The sequence below is a fragment of the Cebidichthys violaceus genome, unplaced genomic scaffold (genome assembly GCF_023349555.1).
Source record: "Cebidichthys violaceus isolate CVI_PGR_0920_01 unplaced genomic scaffold, fCebVio1.0.p SCAF_101, whole genome shotgun sequence".
In the NCBI taxonomy this organism is placed as follows: Eukaryota; Metazoa; Chordata; class Actinopteri; order Perciformes; family Stichaeidae; genus Cebidichthys; species Cebidichthys violaceus.
Window position 1 is genome coordinate 373,053 of NW_027176265.1, and position 23,446 is coordinate 396,498.

Sequence of the window (23,446 nt, forward strand, 5' to 3'; positions counted from 1 at the left end):
TTTTTTATATAAATATGCATGAAAATGGAAATTGTGTGTTCGGCACTGTTCCATTTATTTACACAACCTTCTAGCCAGTTTTTAGCAGAACTGAATTGAATCTAATTTAAAGTTCAGCTCACTCTGAGGCGAGAGCCTGAAGAAAACAGTCCACCACTGTACATGGATTAAGAGGATCTTAAGCAAACCACATTGTGTGTCTTCCTGCTCAGCTGATTGGGTCTGACAGTAAATACTCTCAATTAAACCCCTTGACAACCTATCAGGAACAGGATGTGGTCGACTTGTGTTGGCTTTGCGCTCCAACTTATCATCCTGGTACACGGCTGTCTCAGCCAGCTGAGCCCAGAGCACAGATGAAACATGGTTTATTTTACCTCCGCTGTCATCGTCCCAGTTTGTTTCTCTTTCCTCTGCGGAGCTGACGCCTCCCTCTGAGTCTGCTGGTGTGGGTTACAGCCATTACTGCTCAGCTGAGGACAGAACGGAGTTTAGAAATAAAAGAAGGAAAGAGGTGGGCCTCCCTCATGTTTACGTTAACAGTGATCATTGGAGGAAACTGAAAAAAGGCGGGGCCTCTCGCAACTCAGTTTTCCTGGGCAACCCGATATGGATGACACTAATTTTATTAATGTGTGTCTCTTTGCCACTGTTGATAACACATTTTCCTGTATTCAAACAAAAGGGTTCCTATTGCTCTGATCTGCTCAGTTGGAAATGGCAAAATATAAAATGTTTTGGAGTGAAATACATAGAATTAAGAAGTTTGTAGCAGCCTGTCCATCATTGTACATGGGAAATTCATTTGATTGAATCATTGTTTATTTACATCAAAGATCAACTTTTTCCACTCCAAATCATTTTTAATATGATGAGCCATTCATTGCGTCCCAATTTGGAAGTGGGTTACATATGGCAGTAGATGATTGATTACAAGCCCCATAAGGGTTGGGCAGCTTGTAAATAGGCAATTACTGAAAGTACACTTGATTTTAAACCAGATTACCAACTTTTCTGCTCTGCCTTTTATCTCCACAGGAGGCGATCAATCTGCTTGAGCCGATGACTAATGACCCAGTGAATTATGTGAGACAGGGCGCCCTCATTGCCTCTGCCCTCATCATGATCCAGCAGTCCGAAGTCACCTGTCCCAAGGTAAGATCCAAAACGTTTGTGTTTTGCTGGTTTTTTTGGCAACACTTTAGCCAGCCGTCATGACAGCCAGGTGAAGAGACCTCTTTCATAGTTCTAGCAGACCTTTACTCAGCAGTAGCTTTGGTCTGGAAGAGTTCCTCCTGTTTTAAAGAGTGAGGAGAAAGAAAAGAGGAAGACTTGACTAAAAGCAGAAGGCATCAGATGTCCGTGTCATGGAAGGCTGGAGAGTGACTAGTCCTGGTATAACTGCACACACTCGCCCTTGGAGCACCTCATTCGTTGTCATAGACAGTTAAGATTTGCCAGACACATTTTCAAAGACTCATCTGCACAGCAACAGTCCTTAAAGCTCAAGGCGGTATGCAGGATTGTGCAAGAGGCAGGGTTTTCTTTCTTTTTTTTCAAACAGTGGAATGTCGGATGGCATTATATCCATGACTGTTTATTTCAAAGTTCCTCTCTTTGTAATTTCCAACTTGTAGACAGAGGTCTCGGGCCTCTTGTTTTAGAGTGGTAAATTGGCCCAATTTGACTGGTAACTACGCAGCACAGTGTTAACTCAAGGTTTCACCATGGTTCTCGAAATCTGCTGTTAGTGCCGGGACTCCCAGGTATTACACCATCATCATGGGCGTGGCAATGCTGATGTGGCTTTGGTCTGAATATTGTGCTGACAGAAGTTTGAATATAGCTGTCACAGGCTGTAATGCGATTTGTGAAACTTATCTTCCCCTTAATTTAAAGAGCCTCTAACAAGGAGTCACAGAATTCAACAGACTTGCATTTCTTTAAATTGAGAGCCAATGCTGTAAATTAATGTCATATAACATGTTAAAACTCTTCTGGAGTCAACATTTTTATTTGAACAAATAAAATGTATTCGGTCATTGGTGTCACACCATCAGTTCTGTGATGTACGTTAACATGTGTCGTCCCCGTCCCCCCCCACCCCACACACACTATTTTAGGTTAACCAATTCAGGCAGCTTTATGCGAAGGTGATCAATGACAAGCATGATGACGTCATGGCCAAGTTTGGAGCCATCCTGGCTCAGGGAATCCTCGATGCAGGTGAGTCTCAAAACACGCGGGCACCTGACATATTTCGCTGTTCATACCGGCTGGTGGTAGGGAGGGGTCATGATTTTTGAATACTCATTCATTTGTAAAAAATCAAGTAGTTTATGTATCGTCTTGAAAACGTGGCATGTTCATTTCCACTCCTTTCCATCGGAGTGGGTGCTTGGCGTCCCCGTAATTTGTAACATAATGACATTTCTGTTTTGGCCGGTACCCGAAGCCCAGGTATCTGTATCGGGACTGAAAAAGTTTGAACGGTGCATCCAACAATTTGCTCATAATAAACTCTTAATTCATAGAGTTAGATTTGACAATGTGCTGGCAATCTTTGAATAATGATCAAATAGTTCCCAGTGATTATCGAGTAGTATTTTTGTCTATAATGCTCATCCCTAGCTGGTAGTTGGGAATATAGTCTGTTCGAGACACCAGCTTGATCTCACCAGTAGGCGATGGATGTTTCCATGTCTGCCACTGAGCAGGAGATCAAACCAGTATGTGGTCCCACTTCCCTCTGTGCCCTCAATCCTCAGGAGGGATACCAAATGACCCACATTCTTAATTACACTGTAAAACAAGTGAAGTAACCCTCTCTGGTTGACCACCCGTGCACTGTGTCTCTGGAACAGATCATGCTAAGGTGCATTAGCACCTGGCGCTCCTACCTCTCAGCTCCGCTCTGCTCTCAGCCACATGGCCTGTTGGTCTCCCACTGGTGATTGCTGTTTGTCTGATGGTCTCTGTGTTTGTATGTATGTGCGAGTGTTTGTGGACACAAGCGTGCGTGCGTGTGTGTGTGTGGTCCTAGAGAGCTGCACATCATCACGTGAAGAGCTGCACACTCGTGTACACACAGAGCACCCCCATATTCACATGTATACACAAACCCTCAATGCAGGCTGCAGCAGAAATCCATTTTCTAGCACTAACATAAAACCCTTGTGTGCTAAGCCAGAAAGAAACCAGCTCTGTTTACACACTGCTGTCAAAATACACTATCTGGTGTTGCAACTTACACAAAGTGAAGTCTATCTCAAGTATTTGCAGCGTTACTTGAAAGGATAAGTGCAGTGTATGTGTTTTATTTATTTTTTTGATGATGTGATTCATGAATGTTTTTCATCAGCCATATAATTGCTTCTTAATTAGCTCCGCCCCTCCTGGAGCATGATTTGATGTTTTTTTTTGTTCTGAGCAGGTTAGCCGTCTTGATGATGGAAAGGATCTCAATCGCATATCAAATCGGGCAAATTAATCGTGATAAAGTCAGCAGACACGCCAAGATGACCCTGCGTGAGAAAACCCTGACCACTGGTTTCATTTTTCACACAGCAGACACACTCCCCACTCCCTCGACTTGTCATGCCAAACTCGTAATTCTCAGTACAATTCAGTGTGAAGCTCACAGTTTAAACACATTCATGCAAGAAAACGCCACTCCTCCTGTTTTAGTGTCAGACACGCTCAAGCTTGTGTGTCGTGAATGTTTTCAGTATTCTGGTTCTTCTACGGGGTTAGGCGATTTTTGAGGTGCTCGGGTAATTGTGTTTAATTTGACGGGCGGAAGTGATTGGAGGTCGGTTTCATGATCACTGGTGCTAATTTCCCAGGAAATGTCACACTCTTTTTCTCACCCCTACATGTTCGTCCCCCATTTATAGACTTTCCCTCAGTCATTGTAACGGTACATGAATGTGAGGGAAAAAAAACCACTGTCTTCTGTTTGACTGGATTTGGTTGGTTTCACCTTCTTTTTTTTTTTGAAAGCGACACAGCGAGCACGTTGCTTGTTGAATTTGTCATATAACACCTCATGAGGAATCACTCCTATCCCCGTGCCTCCCTCACTAACTTCTTGGAATGAAAATTGGCCCACCAAACTTGGAGTTGGCAAAAACAGTGGGGGGGGGGATGGGATGCTGCTAGTCAAGTGCTCTCAACCTCTTTAAGTTTTTAAGAGACTCTTAAGCACCCAGTCGTGGTGCAGCAAGCCGACCTCGTGGCTCATTCTGGCCAATGTTCAATCCGTGGGACTGGAACGGTTTCAACACCAGTTCAGATGTCAAGATAAGGCCGCAGAGCTCAAAGCACAAAGACAGCAGATGATTTAACTGGTATTGTCTGGGGAAGATCTAATTTTTGGTTGGACGGGCTACTCCCTAGTAACCTACCTTCCTTTTTAAAGGAAAGTATTTCTTTTGTTCGCTAAAGAAATGACAGATTCATCCTGGTTGCCTCCTACCGTCTCTTCCTCCCTTTGTCTTCCCTTCTGCAGTCCCTCCTTACTGTTTGTTCCAGAAAGGCCACGAGAGGTCTGTTACTCTTTGGTGCTGCTCCAAGGAGCACCCTTGACCCCTATTCATCACGCCCTTTTCGTTCCGCTCTGCAGACAAACTGATACCTAAGTTTCTATTTTGTCAAGCAGACACGTTCACCATGAATAACCACAGTGAGGCTTCAACTCTTAACCTTAAAGGGTAGATTTGGTATTTTTCAACCTGGACCCTATTTACCCATGTGATTGTGTCAATGTGGCTCGTTGGGGCAGCAATCTTTGAAGATGGTCCAGTATTGAACAAGAACGCACCCGCTAAACGGGCTGCTCAGATTGTTATTATGGATTTCTGACAACATAATGGAAAGAACAGACAAGTATGTTTTCTTCACCTTTCACTTGATCCAGTCTGTTTATTATTGTCTGAGCCTCATTCTGAAATCTTGCTTCACATTTACATCCTCGAAATCGGCTAAATAATCAGCGATGACATTGAACACTTTTCAAAACCTTTTGGGTCTCCAACTCTCACTCACATTTCCACCGTCTTCCGACAACAAGTCACACTCGTTAGCAAAAAGACCAGACCGAGGGAAAGTAGTAGATCTGTTGGCTCATTTCCATAATAAAGGTTGAGAAATGCTGAAGAAATCTATAATTGGTAGAGGCATCTGTTATTTTAAGGCAGCTGTCAAACCTCTTACGATGTAGCTCACATCTAATGATAATGAATGAAGTTTTTCTTTTTCTTTTTCTATGCAGGATGCAGTAGACAATGCATTCTTGGGTTTAATTGGCTCGCCAGTTTGTCCCTGTAATATTTTGCCGTGGGATCAACAGATCAGATAAATTGAAGTCAAAAGACGACCTCCTCAGGGTGGTGACCGTCCTGGTCTGTGCCCTCATTAACCTCCCACTCCTTCATCTTACCTTGTGCCAAGTTGACGTGGGTTTGTTTCACAATGAGTGATCAGTGTGAAGCTGTTTTAACGATTACATTCCCTTTTTTATTTGTTCTTTGTAGTTGCTCACAGCAATCTATAAACTGCCAGGTTATGTCGAGTGCTACTGATGCTAATCATGGATTGTGATGGCAGTAGTTTCACTCACAGCTCTCTTATAACCAAAAAAACGTTTATACCTGCAGTTAAATTGTCCTCTTATATCACCAGGCAGTCTGTAAATAATGTGGCAGCAAGTATGTTTTTATCTGAGATCACAAGCTAGCTTCTAGTATGTTCACTCTACATGTTCATGTGGGGAGGAACATGCTAGATTTTACAATTGAAGTAACATTTTTATATTGTACTGTAGTTAGGAAACACATATATATATATTATTGTCATATTCTAGTTACTTTGTATAACATTTGTTTTTAACTGGTGTGTCATCTGGTGAATGACCAATGTAATGTCAGTTTGTACCTGAAAGCCTCTCTCCCTCCTCTGTCGATCAGGTGGACGTAACGTGACCATCTCTCTGCAGTCCAGGACTGGTCACACTCACATGCCGTCACTGGTCGGCCTGCTGGTCTTCACCCAGTTCTGGTTCTGGTTCCCCCTCTCCCACTTCTTGTCATTGGCCTTCCAACCAACTGCTATAATCGGTCTCAACAAGGACCTCAAGGTACTGAAGTGGCTAGACTCGCTGTGATTTGGTGTGTTAGTAGGAGTGTGTGTGTGTGTGTGTGTGTGTGTGTGTGTGTGTGTGTGTGTGTGTGTGTGTGTGTGTGTGTGTGTGTGTGTGTGTGTGTGTGGTGGGGGGGGGGGGGTCTTTGGACTGAAACTATTTCGCTTCTTGCCTCGGTAACAACTGTCACCAGTCTCCCCATAAGCGAGGCCCTCCTGATTGTGATCCTGTTCTCACTGATACCAAAGGCATCACCGTGACATTGGAATCCTAAACAGGTGCTGTCAATGTGGGTGTAAATTAAGGGATATTACCCATCAAATGTCAGACACCAGAGACCCTTACACACTTTATTGTGTTGTGCAGCCCCAGCTTTACAAGGCCCTGGAGAATATAGTTGGTGTAAAGACCTAAATAATACACCAGGGATAGAGAGCAGAGGGGCGGTGGGGACAGCAGGGTTTAACAAACAGACTTTGTGCCAAAGGCTCGTCAGCACCTGTTTAACTACACAGCACGAGTCTCTGAAGTCTGGACGTGGAACATCCTCTTCATTTACAAGTTCTTTTTAGCGTCGATACACGAGAAGTCACTTCACTGCTTCTCTTTCTGCCTCCATACTACAGTGAAAAAGCTGAATTATTTGGTGATAACAAATAGGAAGTCCCTAGTCACGTACTGTATTGTGTGCTCTGTTGGATCAGAGGCTCTGTTGAGTCATTTACTTTCAGAACACTGTTAGGATTTGAAGGCTCACACTAAACAGAAGGCACCTGGTGCTGCTCTGGCCGGAGAACTTCTTTTATGTTTATCTCGGGAAAGTTGACGGACCACTTTTTCATTTTTACATTAAATTACGCCAGCAGCTAATAGGTGAAGGAGGATGTTGTAGTAAGTGTTTCTTTCTTTTGTCTATAAAGATAATATACAGATAAATGTAAATTTAACTTTCAAAACTAACTAAGCCGAGCTCTTTCCAGTGACAAGAGTGTAAAACGATTTGACTGATAACTACTTTTTAGATTTAACCCAAATTACACTGGCCGGCCACTAGAATCTAAAATCATAAAATCTGCATTGAACTACGACATTTGAGACGACACAAAGCTGCCAGGTTTTAGAGAAGGTTTTGACTCGAGTGGATCTGACGGGCAGATCGTGGTTAGCTCATGTTAATTTGCTAAACAGCTGCGCTTCTTCTCTCTTCCTGTTTAGATGCCCAAGGTGCAGTATCGCTCTAACTGTAAGCCCTCCACCTTCGCCTACCCACCAGCTCTGGAGGTTCCCAAGGAGAAAGAGAAGGAGAAGGTGAGAACGACAGATCGGCTTGTTTTCTTTTTCTCAAATTATTAGTTGCGCAAAGCCAACCTCACTTTGTATTGATTTGTGCATCATTTTTAACCCTCCCTCATCATTGTCTGGCCTATTTTTCTCACTTGCTTCATTTCACAATCGTAGTTCTCGGAGAACGTAATGAAAAGAGCGAGCAGCGTTTATTTTGTGGTTGACTAGTTCTGTGCATTTTAAGCCGTGTTTGTAGGTCTGGGTGTCTCTGGTATTGTCTTACATTGTGGAAACATCTCTGCTCTCTCTGTGCATGGCAGGTATCCACCGCTGTGCTCTCCATCACAGCCAAAGCCAAGAAGAAGGAGAAGGAAAAGAAAGAGAAGGAGGAGGAGAAGATGGAGGTGGTGAGTTGAAATGCACAGCCCTTGAAAAACTCTCTCTTCCCTCATTACTAAAACCCTTAATTTGTTTCCTTGTTTGTTTTCAATCACTCACAGCAACACTGCGGGGTGGTTGATTTAGTTGTGTTAATTTATTGAGAATGAAGGAGTAGAGTTTTATCTACTGTAACAGAGAGATTTACCCTAAAAGAACCCATTTTAAAGGTGGTCTGCCTAAATTCAAACAATTTGACGATTTCAAACCCTTCCATTGTATTTGAAGTACAGTTTTCAGTAATTTATTACATTGTTGGACTCCCAGACTGCTTTGAAGGTAGTGCGAGAGACCGTATAATATTCAGGTGTGTGCTCTGCAGTGCATTATGCCGGGATTATTTTTTACGACAGACCACATGGCAAAGCAGCCACAGCGTGTGTCCTGGTAGTGATGTTTTTAGTTTAAGCATTACATACCACACGTGTCTTTTCCAGACTGCAAACAGTGAAATTACACACTTCAGCGAACACCTGCTGGTATGCAGATAAAATCCTAAAAATCCAGGTACTTAATGGTATCTGAGGCAGTCTCTTTTGCTCTTTGACAAAACATACACACAGCTACCTTTTTAGTTCTTTTCACTCGCCCACACCCAGTGTGTTCACGGAGAGACTTCGGTGTAACGTTCAGTGGGATTTTCTGAACGTTTGATCCGCTCGGACACGCTACATCTCAGCTCCGGTGCTGAGAGACGAGCTTGGAAATGTCCAACCTCCACACAGCTCAGGTTTTTTAAAGGAGGAGGTATCCACTCACACTGAGGTCAGACGGTTCAAGCTGGCTTTGGTTTTGACCATTTTTGTTTATGTTTAGCTCATCTATTTTCCTTTAAAAATGTTGCCGTTTCCAGCAACTGAAATGTGAGGATTTGCTGATTTTCTTGACTTGGAATCAAATAAATGAAATGCCTTTTGGATTGTAAACTGTTGGTAAGACAAAACAAACAATTTCTAACAATCACTAACTCTGGAATTTTTTATACCTTTTTAGTATAATCTGATGTATTGTACGCAATCTATTTAGAAAATAATCAACTTATTAACCATTGTTGTAGCCCTAAAATACAGTTTTTTTTATTATTTGGAAATTCCAGATTGAGTGTGTATATAACATTTAATGGATACAAGGCTTAGGATAAGAATACTCAAGAAATTGACTGCTGATGGTTATAATAAAACAGTACAAGTAGTACTAATAATCAAGTATTTGCGGCTGCTTCTACAGGTCACACCTGAAGCCTCCCTTTAGAAACCGAGCCAGAGGAGAAAAGACAGCCTCAATATTTCAGAACATCTGCAGGAGATGATGTGGTTTGGTCTTGAGATACAAAAGTTGTTCTTTTTTTATTGTCAGCTCCCTTGGCACCTTCTGTCCTTCAGTGTCTTGTTAATGGGTCTCCAGTGTCTGCCTGATAGCCTTACAAATCACTGGCCATCAATAGCAGGACTGAATCACAACAGAAAGAGGGAGAAATATAATTTATTACTCAAAACTCCTCTGAACTGTCAAATAATGTCAAATGTATATTTCACAAATATATTCTGAATGTGGTGTGAGTATAGTAGGTATAAAAGTATCCCCTATGAAATATCTGAATTGATTTTATGTTTTAGGGTTTTTTTCTACATAAAAGACGTAGTATAATATACATAGCAGAAGACATAGTATAATATACATGCCAAAAGAGAGGTAAAAAATAAATGTGTGAAATGCCAGAAACAATCAGGGATAAGAACGGTACAGATAAAACACACACATTAAGAAAAATAATCACAGTAGTCCTGATGCAGAAAATGCTGCTTCTCTCTCACAGGAGGTCCAGGAGGCAGAGAAGGAAAAGGAGAAGGAAAAGGAGAAGGGGGAGAAGGAGAAGAAGGACGAGGAGAAGGAAAAGGAGAAAGAGAAGGAGAAAAAGAAAGAGGCGGAGCCAAACTTCCAGCTCTTGGAGAACCCGGCCAGGGTGATGCCGGCTCAGCTCAAAGTCCTCAACATGCCAGAGACCTGCCGCTACCAGCCCTTCAAACCGGTAACAACACACCTGTCTGCCTGCCTGCCTGTCTGTCTGAATGCTGTTCAAATGATTCAAGAGGCATTAGCAAAAAGTCTTAACAAGACTTTTACGAAGGAGAAATTACAAACGACAAAACTCTGCAAGAGTTTGGGCCAAAATTCACTTTTTCAATTGGTCTGTGTTTAATTCCGCCGGCCTTAACAAACCAAACTGACGATGACATTAGCGTTGATTGAAAGTGTGAAAGCACGCAATGTCTATTACCATTATTAATATCTGGCTCCGTTTTGTTGATATAAGGTAAATTGTAACCGTACAAATCCAGTGCTTGAGAAAGTTTACTGTGATAATGACACTTCTAAGACTTTTTTACGTACTAAACAACAATTACATTATATTTAAAAATGTAAAACTGTCAGAGAGGATTTTTTCCTTTTTAAAATAAATCCTTTAGATCAGGATCCAGCTTGTTGGGTGACTTGGAAACATCCAAGTCCAGAACCTCCCACCTCTTCAGGTCTATAAACCAGACGACTGCTGTAAATGTTGACAGTTTTCCGCAGTAAATGGCAGGAAGGCGTGCGGTCGTCCAATGAGAACTCACCCGAGTCCCGTTAAGAGGAAGTACTGTCTTACAACGTACGACGTCTCGCATCAATTGCCAAAAAGTTGTCTAACTTTTTGTAATGCTGCTTTCCCTTTTAAGGGTTTGTTTTTACATTCAATGGCGGGTTTAGGAAGTGAAAAGGTTTTACAGACTTATCTTGAAATCTGGTGAGTGTCTGGAGGCTTATTGAAACCCTATGATGTGGATCAACATGCGTTAATGTTTCCAGTCTTTGGGACTAATAGAGTTTAAATAGTAGGAACCTTACCTACATGATCTAGAGGGGGTAAAACTATCTTCCCAAACACAATATTTACTAACTACTTACTAAAGCTCACACAATACACTGAAAGGTTATTTAATTCACTCATTTTGCCCCGGACCCCCTGGAGGGTTGATCTGGCCCTGGGAATTAAAAAAAAAAAAAAAATGTTTGGTTCTTCCAGCAGGATTAGAGTACTGAGAGAGGACACATTTCTCTCTTTTAGTGCAACATCAGCTGCTTTCTGCTTGCTCATTGTAGTTAAACCAAACTGTAGCACCGAGTAAATGCTGAGCTCAGTTTCTTTCCAGCTGTTACGTAAGCATCAAGTTCCTCATCAACAGTGAAGAGTGAGATGTAAATAAATACAGTGCACTTTGAGTACAGGTACTTCAAACATGAATATCTTTTGAGTGTATCAACCAGTGATGGCACTCAACCCATTGGCTAAATGCTGTTGGCTGATTTTTATTTTTTTTTTCTCGTCTGTCACCAGCTCCACACAGGCGGGATCATCATCATGAAAGACACCAGTGAGGAAGAGGAGGACCTGGTGGAGCCCGTCTCGGCCCACGGTCCCAAGATTGAGGAGGAAGAGCAGGAACCAGAGGCACCAGAGCCCTTTGAGTACATCGACGAGTAGAAATGCTCTCGCAGCAAAGGTAACACACTGCCACATAGCGTTTTATTTGAAGTTATGTTATGTGATAACGCAGAACTCGGGTCTGTGCTGTTGTTTCCAAGTCTAACCCAGTTTTACTCGTCAGTGACTGAGGAACGTAAACACCCACTGGCATCTCCAAACCTTCACACCAGCTGCTTAATGGTTCCTGGCTGTGTGTGTTTGTGTTGGATCATCTCAGCTCGCCTCCACATGTCGGCGCTCGCTGTTGCGTGTGATGAAACCGATGAGGTGTCAATGACCAAATTAGGGCCTCGATGCACACTATGTCACCTCTTAATGAGGTTCAAGTGCTGTGACGGAGTAAACACGCCAGAGATCACTGTCGGGCTGACTTAGAGGCAGCAAAAGTGGTCAGTGACCGAGTGACCGAGTTTTTAGAGAAGGTCACATGCTTTGAAATGTGTTCAGTCGGTGCGTTTGAGTGAATCAAGCGCCCATATAGTGATGCTTCATACATGCAGGTGTTTTCTCTGAATCTACTTGATTTCTCTGTGTAGAGATTCTCTTGTTTTGCTGCACCTGTGTGGCTGTGCAGAGACATTAAAAGCCCAATTCTATGCTGATGTGTAGCTCACTGGTTCTCAAACGCAGCTGAAATGCAGAGTGTGTGGATTGTGGCGTTTGGGGAAAGAAACTGTGCTGTTCTTCAATTACAGTTTGCACCTTTTTTTTTTCCTCTCCTCAGGCATCTGAAGAAATGAGATGTCAGCATGTTGGTCCAGCGTCTCCCATCCATGCATCCATCTATTCATCCACCTACTACCTGCTTCCTCTTTTACACGTTTATTTCCTGTTCCGTCTCCTCATTTGCCAGACAGGGAATGTTTTACATCCTCAAATTGTATAATTTTTCTGTCCGTACAATAAAAAAAAAATGATATATATTGGAGGCTGTGGAGTGTGTGTTTATTTGAGTGGGTATTTTCACCAGGCGTGCAACGAGGGAATTTCTCTAATCCCCATACATTTAGACTGGTTTACATTTTCAGCACTCAGCAGCAGCTGCTTCAGTCTGTCTCTGTACAGTGAGCTGAGTCTACTGTATATACACTAAACTACTCTTGGGAGGGGGGGGTGAATAACGTTCCTGGTGCCTTGGAGGTCGAAAGTCATGAAAACTATAAACAATATGATGATGATGATGATGATGAACAATCCATTTAGGTGTGACAGTTTCTTTAAAATGTCTCTTTTCTTGATTTCAGTGACAGTAATGATAATTTATGTCCATTAAAAAAACTTGTTGATGAAGCTGTGATACATCAACACTTTCAATGCATTTAATTGAGTGAAAGTGGCTGTGTAGTATAACATTTTTTTTTTTTTTTTTTTAAGCACTTATTTTTTAACAAAGTTTTTTTATTTTGCTTAATTTAGGTCAGGGGTTCTCAACCTTTTGTAACTTAAGGCACACTTCTGTAAAAATAAATTCCCAAGACTACCTTTCCAAATATATGAGAAAGAAAACCATAAGACAAAAAAGGTAAAAACATCAAATAAACTGGGCTGTAAATGTATTTCTCCACTCGCACACGTCACTGCCTGCCATTATGAATCCAAATGTAATGCATTCACGCTCATATTTCCTCTCTACGCCCTTGGCCAGTACAAAAGTATTGGCTTTCACAAAGTTTGCTGCTTCAGTGTTTTTAGATATTTTTGTCCGATGTTACTGTGGTATACTGAAGTATAATTCCAAGCATTTCATAAGTGTCAAAGGCTTTTTTTGACAATTTACATTAAGTTTATGCAAAGAGTCAATATTTGCAGTGTTGACGAGAAGTTGCTCTCGGAGGATGTTTTGGTACCATTCTTTATTCATGGCTGTGTTCTAAGGCAACATTGTGAGTGAGCCCACTCCCTTGGCTGAGAAGCAACCCCACACATGATGGTCGCAGGATGCTTTACTGTTGGCATGACACAGGACTGATGGTAGCACTCACCTTTTCTTCTCCAGACAAACAGTCCTCAGCAGTCCTATCCCTGTACCTTATGCAGAATATCAAGTCTGTCCCTGATGTTTATCAGAATGATGGAGAGAAGTGGCTTCTTTGCTTTCCCTTCTTGACACCAGGCCATCCTCCAAAAGTCTTCGCCTCACTGTGTCTGCAGATGCACTCACACCTGCCTGCTGCCATTCCTGAGCAGGCTCTGCACTGGTGGTGCCCCGATCCCGCAGCTGAATCGACCTTAGGAGACGGTCCTGGCGCTTGCTGAACTTGTTGGGCGCCCTGAGGCCTTCTTCACAACAATTGAACCTCTCTCCTTGAAGTTCTTGATGATCCGATAAATGGTTGATTTAGGTGCAATCTTACTAGCAATTCATCTGATCACTCTTCATAACATTCTGGAGTATATGCAAATTGCCATCATAAAAACTGTGGCTGCAGACTTTGTGAAAAATAATATTTGTGTCATTCTCAAAACTTTTGGCCAAGGGTGTGCATGTTTTCTAGGTTTTATTGGTGCAGTGTTGTTTCCCACATCTTTTTTGAGTCCCTGCATCCGAGGCAAAAGTAGCTAGCTAACGGTAGCAAAACACGTGTTGGCTCCTTCACACGTGCACGAATGTGACAAGTGACCATCACCTACCAAGACGTAATTGCCATGAGAGTTTGCTTAAGACTTAGGCCCTAAGTATAACTCCATGCTAATGAGAAGATGCAAATTTGCTTCTCCACCGGGAGCAACATGACTTTTGGGCTCTTAACTTGCATGGGATGGAAGTGAATGAGAAATGAATGTTATTTTCACGCACATGTGACCTCCAGTCTCTACCTGAGGATGGGGCTTTATTGGCATGGTGATATTCAAATGTAGCTAGTCATTGAAATTATGCTTTATTTGAATTATGTTTATTATTTATATGAATTCTTGAACACATTTAGATATGACATTTTTTATTTAATTTAATCATTTGGCAGCCCACCACCTGATGGTGCTTTTCATTTTTCACAGCATACTATGCTATGACTTTTTCTGACATTCTTCGTGACATACTCCTTTAATTAAGATATACAATATTTGTATTACAATTTTCATGACATACGATGTCTTTTATTATATTTTGTAGGAGATACTGTGCTATCACTTTTTTATGGTATACATTTTTACGGCATTCTATTCTTTCTGACTTTTTGATTTCATTTGTATGACATACTGTTTTATATTTTATGGCATACCATACTATGACTTTGTTATGACTTATTTCATTATATTATAAAATCACGTTATTACTTTTTTGACATTCTAAACTATGAATTTTTTCCACACATTTTTTGCCATGCTACTCTGACTTTTTTTCATTAAATTTCATTATATTTCTTTGACTTTTTTAATGACTTTATTTCCACATAATAGTATAACCTTTTTATTTTTTTAACATACTATACTATGACGTTTTAATGAATTTTATGAACATGTTCTAAGGTTGTTGTTTTTTTACTTTTTAATGGCTTTTTTATGATTTTTTTCCGACATCCTATCCTATTAACTCTTTTTCACTATATTTTACTATCACTTCATGACTTTTAACATACAATACTATGACTTTTTTCATTATTTAATAAAATCAAGTTTTTTTACATGCTACTCTGACTTTTTCGTGAATTTAATCAGCATACTATGTGAGTTTTTCATTATTTAAAAAAAATCTCCTTTTTCACATTCTAAATTATGACTTTTTTTGAAGTTATGCTCCAATACTCAGACGATTTTATGACTTTTTTATGCCTTTTAGTGACAAACAATAGTATATATAAAAGTACTTTTCAATATTTATTTTGATATATTACACTTATGACTTTTTTCAACATGCTATCCCATGACTTTTTTTCATTACATTTTTCTTTCACTTTTTATGATTTTTTTTAACCTACTATATTATGACTTTTAATTATTTTGTTAAAACGTACTATAGTATAGTATATTTTTCATCATGCAATACTATATATTTTTCCGACATACAATACTGAGGTTTATACTACTTTTTTTGACATACTATACTATCCTATGATTTTTTTATGACTTAATTTGAAATACAATACTTTGACTTTCATCAATATATTAACTGTGGCTTTTTTATGACTTTTTCCGACACCCTGTTCACTTTTTTTTCACTATATTTTACTTTCACTTTTTCATGACTTTTTTTAACATACAATAGTATGACTTTTTATGACTTTCATCAACATGCTATACTTTGTTATAATTTTTTCATTATATTATAAAATCACTTTATTACTTTTTGACATTCTAAATTATGACTTTTTTCCAGACTTTTTTTCGACATGCTACACTCTGACTTTTTATTGATTTTTTGACATGCTATCTTATTCTTTTTATGTTTTTTTCGTGATACTTTACTATTACTACTTTTTTGACATTCTATACTATGACTTTTTTCCAGACATTTTTTTGACCTGCCATACTGTACATTTTCTAGACATAATATACTATGACTTTTTTAGACATTACTTTTTTCTTAACATATGTCATTATGTTATTCTATCAAATTATGAAATTGTTTTACTTACTATACTATGACTTTTTTATAACTTTCTTTCAACATAACATTTTAGGACTTTTTTCAACATCCTTTAATCCCTTTGACTTTTTATTGCTTCTTTCATGACATTGTTCGACATACAAAACAAGACCAAACGCCACTGAAAGTGGAGTTGAGAGGGAGGAGAGATGGCCGCTGCACTTAACGGGCGGACTGCAGGAGGACACAGGACTCAGGAGGAACGAGAGGAGGCGGACTCCGCTTACATCAGTGATGCTTGGTGCTCAAACATATTCAAAGTTGATGGACAATGTTTCCCTGATGTTGGCCCTATTCCCCAGAAAATAGTTTTCTTGCTGCTGTTTGTATTCCTCCCTATGCACAGGAACGTACTACTTTTTCTGTTTTGTTGTTTGTCATGTGTCTACTTGTTTAGTGATTGGGCTTGAACTGCATTTCGTTGTGCTACATAATGACAATAAATTATCCTTGACTCCCTATGACTTGTGACAAACTATCCTTAAATCAGGAGAGACTTCATTATAATTTAACATTAAGTTTTTACACATAAGATTATATTCTGCATAAGAATTGAATAGTGCAAAGTTGTTGCCGATTGGACTCCATCCTGAAGTAGGATAATAAAGGGGTAGTGATGCTGAGGTCAGATAAGGCAGAATCCCCCTGGAGTCCACTGGTGGAGGTGGTGATGAAGGGAGTTGCTGCAATCCGATGATGAAGGAGGAGCATGACTGTGATGCTGACTGGGATGGAGGAGGGTCGCATCCGATTGTGCTGCAATTACAACTGACAGCAGCACAGAGGAGGATATGTTTTAAAGTTTCACAGCACAGATGTGATTGGCTTAAGGAAACCATGCAGAACCAGGTTGGTCAACTTAAAGTAAATGCCCACAATCAGCTGACAGAGTAGTCACAGGCAGAGAGAGACTGAGAGGTTGTGAATGAAAAGGAGTGTAAAGAGAGTCTTCCTGACTGAACCTCCCTTAAGCTTCATTATGACTTTTTACATTTTTTTTTACTTTTCTACATGATTAAGTATGACTTTTTAATAATATTTTCAATGACATGCTATACAATGACTTTTTGTATGCCATTTTTTGTGACATACCATACTATGACTTTTTATGATTTTTTTGTATGACATACAATGCTCTGACTTTTTTATGCCAATTTTTTAAGCCATACTATACTATGATTTTTTTATTATATTTTTCACAGCATACTATAACATGACTTTTCCATGTTATACTTGATTATTACATTTGTACTACTTTTTTATTTTATATACTATAACTTTTTTTCATGATCTTTTTTAAGAAATACTATAGTATGATTTTTATATATGTTTAATGATATGCTATACGATTACTTTCACATGCCATTTTTTATGACTACTATGATTTTTTTTCATGACATTTTTTTCTTTTCCCTTCTGGTGTCCAATGTAATGACTTTTTAATGACTTTTATAATTTTCTTTATACTTTAACTTTCATCAATATATCATACTATGGGTTGTTTTATGACTTATTTCGACATCCTATCCTATTAATGTTTTTTAACAGACAATACTATGACTTTTGTATGACTTTAATCAACATGCCATGCTATGACTTTTTATGGTTTTTATGTTTTTCATTATGATTTTCTTCCACTTTTTAAAATTTTTTTGTTATACTATATTATGACTTTTTCATGATTTTTTGCAACATCCTATTATATGAAAACATACAATTCTATGACTTTGTTTTGACTATTGTCATTATATAATAAAATCACTTTTTTAACATACTATACTTTGACTTTCATCAACATATCATACTATCGCTTTTTTATGACTTTTTTCGACATCCTATCCTAGTAACTTTTTTTAACAGACAATACTTTGTTATGACTATTTTCATTATATTATAAAATCACTTTTTTATTATTTTTCTGACATTCTGACTTTTTTTCAACATGCAACATACAACTTTTTTTGTATATGCCATACTGTTAATTTTTTAGACATAATATACTATGACTTTTTTTTACATTTTGCATTATTTCTTTCTATCAAATTATGACATTTTTATAACTTTTTTTAAACATCCTTGAATCCCTTTGACTTTCTATGGATTCTTTCATGACTTTTTTTCGACATACTGTACTATGACTTTTTTATTACTTCTCTATATGACATTCAAAGACTTTTTATGATTTTTTTAAGAAATACTATAGTATGACTTTTTTGTAGTATTTTATATAACATGCCATACCATAACTTTTCATGCAGTTTTTTATGACATGCTATATTATGACTTTTTTACCACCATTTTTATAAAATACTTAACTATGACTTTTCTACGTAATCTTTTTTGACATACTATACTATAACTTCTGTGTTTTTTCTGTGCATTGTACACTATGACTATTCTTTATTACTTTTTTCATGACATACTTTTTAATGGAATACTCTTTCACTTACTTTAAGATTTTTTTAAAAATGTAATAACTTTAATCCAACTATCCATATCATATTTCTTTTTTGTGTTTTTTTGGACTTCAACTAAAGATCAAGTTTATCATCTTCAAGTGGCCAGTTTCCCCAACCTAAGTGTGATTATATTTGGAAAATTAAGCTTCATGTGGACAAGTAGTTTGGGAAAGGTTCATGAAATGATAACACAGGCAGTTGTTTTCTGCATGAAATGTGTTGGAATGCCACTTGTTTGATTTTTAATGTGTAAGACCGGTGGAAAAACGTCTTCACTTTGCAGTAAGTGGTCGTCAGAGATGATTTGCAGCTCGTCCACTTCCATCAATGAACCGTATGCACATTTTGGCCAAACATTTAGTCTAATCAACTCCTCCCTTCACATTCCCAGGTACTTGGTCATGGAGGACTGTTTGATAACTTTATAGACTCCTCAGTCTCTCTGTATATTTCCTCATCTCGGTTGTCTAGAACCAAATCCATCATCGTTATCACTCAGTGAGGTGGAGGAAGAAGCATCTGCTGTTTGACTGATGCAGAACTCCACGTCCGACTCTACATATCCTAAATATAGAGACTGTTGACTCCACAGCTGAGGGATGTAACTCTCTATTACAGGATTACATTCCTGAAGATGCTTTAAGGCCATGTAGTCTCCACAGGAGGGAATGTTTAGTTACATTGCAACCTCTCTCTCAATCTTTGTTTCCATCCTCTTTTCCAGCTAAGATGAGAAGAGGTCTGCTGAAGCATTCACTTCCCGTACATGCCGTTGAAGAGCGGGTGGGGTGTAGATATATATTAATCAGTCTGAGTGGAAAACATGCCTTTATACACAGCCACGTCTCATACTTTATGCTCACATTTTTGTGAGATGAAGTGGACTTCCTCCTCATACTTCTGTCTTGTAAACTAACATGCGATATGAATCAGTTATTCACCAAAGAACCTTGTAAAGCTCTCTGTTGTTCTCACACTCTCCTTACACCAAAACATATTTTTGGAGGTTTGTCTCGTCTATACTCTACTGTACTTCTACATTTAACATGGCAGTGCTTGATGTTTTGGTGCTCTTGGTGAAATTAGCTCAGGGCTCTGTTGTAGCCACGCTAGCTCTATTCATGGCAATGCCAGTCTGTCAGTCGACTCACCACTTTTGGCGGTCCAAACTGAAATATCTCAACAACGTTTGGCCTTTGTAGGGATCGAACTTGTGAACTTTTGCTTTCAAATTCGTAACTCAAACCTGAGCTTGGACTTGTGTTTTTTAGGAAATGTCAAAGAATTGTTGTAGCTCCAAATTCCCTAATAAGTAGGCCTACAACAGCGAAGCACCATAGAAGGCTAAAAGGGTCCCAGTCATGCCAGCCAAACTGTGGAGAGGAGATGGAGACGGGCAGCCAACCAGCAGCGACTAACGTCTGTCAGTAAACTGACAAACCAAACATCAAGAAATGGAGGAGGAAGAGGAGAAGGTTGATGGTTTGCGTGAGCAGACGGAGCATGTAGTCACCGTCTGTGGATGCAGCGGTGACTGTGTCGATGAAAGCATGGAGGGTTCAGCAGGGCGGTCAAAGCAAACAAATGGACCCACCAGAGAGCTCATTGGTCGGGTTAGTGAGAGTGTAGCCTTCGGAAAGGGTCGAAGTTGCTGAGAGTTTTTGGCTGGTAGCGAAGACCAACGAGTGATGCGCCGGTGGTCCATGATACAGCTCTGGACGGAGCAGACTGTTCTGTCTCCTCGGGATGGAAGTTCACGCTGAACAAACTGTGGTGAATTTTGGCCCCAGCGGCCTCCTGCTCGAAGGTTTCCTTAATTCTCTGACCGTGAAAAGATAGAGACCTCCTATGAGGAAGCAGCAGACTTTGAAGCAGCAAAGAGGAGAGTTGATACAAGCAGTTCCATTATGCTTACTTACTCTTTTTAGCCAGAGTTCATATGCCACAGGTTTGGTTTTGGTGAACTTTCATACTGCCTCATCTGTGTCCAAAAAGATGGAAATCACCAGTTGCTGGTCCTGCACAAAAAAACACTGAACAAGTGCTGAACCAAGTTGATTACTGGACTAGTTGACCACGCTTTATATGAAGCAAAATTGCTAATATTGGCTATTTCTAGCTTCTCAAATATGCAAATTAGAGCATGACTGACGCTGGATTTTTGGATTCTGGAGTGTTATATATCAGCCAATATTCGTCAATTCACGAACATATACATGATTTAGATTTTCTATACATCACTGATACAAAAACAGGCTGACAATATAAACCATGCTGATGTACTGTTTGAGCTTTTCTGAGGTTTTATTGCTTTTACCCTTTTAATTTCATCGTACATGTAATGATTATTTAATTATTAATTAATCTGCATGTTAATTTTTCAATGGATTAATCACGTGGTCCAGGAAATGTCAGAAAATGTCCCTATTACTCAGAGCTCAGGTTTACAAGTTCAAATTGCTTGTTTCTTTCCCGACCAACAGTACAAACCACAGATATTTTAAAGAAGCTAGGAAAAGTTGTCTGTTATTTTTGCTTGAAAAAAGTTTAAGATAAATACTGTATAATTAGTATAGTTGGTGAAAGGTCGCACCAGCAGGGATTGATTGCAACAGGTACACTCAGAAGCCACCTACCAGCCTCAGGAAGCACCCTGTCTCTCTCGGCCCCTGTGCACCCAGATAGGGCGACTGATGTCAAAACAGTCTGAAGAGTTATATAATGCTGTGTCGTCGCTGGCATCCGTTAGCAGCAGCTGGGCAGGACAAGTGTCAGGTCTAAGCACCGCATTTAATCACTGAATAACACTTCATTGATTTAATACCTTCTTGAAGCCTCTGAGCTCTGTGCTTGAATTCCACAGCTGGTGTGAGTTGTATGGACGCTTTCTGTTGGCTACATGGACTCGAGGAAACTCAAAGTTTGAAGATGGGATTTACTTTATTGATTCTATTTTTTATTTTGTCATGTCTTGACTGAATGCATTTGATTACAAATGTCCCTCTCCACTCAAACACGTAGGATCAATTCATCGTTATGTTTTGGTCTTTAAATGGAATTTGTTGACAGTAAGATAGTGCCTTGCACAAATGGTGTTCAGAGACAATAGGGTGGTTGTTTTCCTTCATGTTACTGGCTGCTCTAAGAAAACGATCCAGCATTTGTCTGTTTACAGACATTTATCTGGCCTTTGGGTTCCCACTGATCCAAATACAATAGGATAAGAGGAGCACTGGCTAAATGCTCCGTCAGTCTGAGAGGAGGTTTCCATCCTCTGGGTATCGGAACAGCTGGACACCAGACCTCCCCAGCTGGGGAAACCTGTTGGAAAGACTGACGGCTGACAGCTCACCATGGCGTGGAGCACTGCTCTCTGGGGAGGCTTCACTCAGAAATGAAATCTCCACAAAATGGAAAGAAAAAAAAATAGAGGCTCTGCCCATTCTGGTAACGCAGGCTGGAGACAAACTAAACAAGCACTAGTTTTGGAGAACGAAGCGTACTTCTACGTCCTAGTGAAGTTGGTGCATGGTACAACGCGTTACTGCACGTTGTCTAACACCTCAGCCACCACCACCTTTTTCCCCTCCTTGTCAGTGTGAGTGTGTTGGAGGATATTGTGGTATGAAAGTGTGTGCTCATAACACTGCGCCTATTCATGCCGTCTGTTCATTCATCATCAGCATTTAGAGAATACAAGCAGAACTGTTTGGATTCCCAGCACAAGGCCGCTCCAAAATATGAAACCTGAACCTTTCTGTTCAGTGCGAACACGGGCGGAGTAAATATTAGCCCTGATGGTTTGAAGATTTGGAGGCCAACGCTGTGCTGTTAGCAAAAATGCTTAAACAGAGCTGTGTTTCTGCCAGGATGAAGTCTTTTCTTTTAAAGACTGGAGTTTGAGAAAGACAAACTTTTCTCAGAGTTAGAGAAGAAAAAGAAACGGATGAAGTTCTGACTTGTTACGCTACGTGGAGGAAAGTAACTTCAAAGTATATTTACTCAAATATAAGTACTACTTAATACTTCTACTCCACTACATTTCATAAGCAACCAGAGTAACACATTACTTTCCAAATTCACTCCACCTCAACCAACTGCAATTGTAAAATGCTACAAACACATCAATCCATTAGCAATAATAATCTCATGATATAATTCATAGCAGCATAACACTCACAGGATGCATTGTTCTACAGTGAGTACTTTTACTTTTGATGCTTTTACATTAAGTACATTTTGATAATAATACTTGCGTAATTTTACTTAAAGGAACACTGTGTAGCATTTAGGAGGATCTATTGGGATGTTTCTTTAGTGTTTAGTTAATCGGCTGAAAATAAGAATTCAGTCACCGTAGTTCTTTATTTTACCAGATATGATTTTTTTTCTATTCTTACTGAACCAAACTCTTTCTGCCCTTTTAATTGTCGTGTTGAACCACTCTACAGCGTTTTGTTCTCCATGTAGAGAACATCATTTTTTTGCAAAATGATTTGCTGTTCATGTAGACCGCTAACAGCACACACACTCTGAAACGTGTCTGAATTATCTTGTGACCTTTTGATGGGGCTCCTTAATCAAACATTGAACAGAAATAATTTACACTGTACTTTCTCTTAAAAGATATTTAACATCAATGCAATTTGCTATATTTCTTCACCATCACTAAAAAGCAGCGATTGGGCAGAATAAAGGAGATCAGATGAGATCTGGACAGGTTCACTGCAAAAACTCGGTCTGCAAGACAGTAACTTGCAGTAATGATACAATTTTTCTGTAACTATAGTGTCAGTATACTGCAGTGAAACAAATCAAAAGTTGTCTCTTATTTCAAGAATATTCAGACTTGTTTTTTTGCATTGTAAGTAAGTGAAATGATCTCATCCAACTGGTATTTTTTTTTTTATTTGTTTGATGAAAGTAAGACCTCAGTCACCACTGGATTCGGTGACTTGTTAACATGAATATGGTCTGTTGTTTGGTCCCTGGCGGTCTGAGCGGCATTAATG

General features: G+C 39.5%; 1 protein-coding gene across 1 annotated transcript in view; it reads left to right on the top strand.

The window, feature by feature from the left end:
• psmd1 (proteasome 26S subunit, non-ATPase 1) overlaps positions 1-12,316 on the top strand; it is a 33,552-nt gene extending 21,236 nt beyond the window's left edge. Inside the window, exons 18-25 of the mRNA XM_068729265.1 lie at positions 1,039-1,155; positions 2,124-2,226; positions 5,967-6,136; positions 7,355-7,447; positions 7,744-7,830; positions 9,678-9,890; positions 11,241-11,406; positions 12,115-12,316. Coding sequence (XP_068585366.1) covers positions 1,039-1,155; positions 2,124-2,226; positions 5,967-6,136; positions 7,355-7,447; positions 7,744-7,830; positions 9,678-9,890; positions 11,241-11,387 — 930 coding nt within the window. The 3' untranslated portion in view covers positions 11,388-11,406; positions 12,115-12,316. The remainder of the gene's footprint in view (positions 1-1,038; positions 1,156-2,123; positions 2,227-5,966; positions 6,137-7,354; positions 7,448-7,743; positions 7,831-9,677; positions 9,891-11,240; positions 11,407-12,114) is intronic.
• Positions 12,317-23,446: the final 11,130 nt, after the last annotated feature.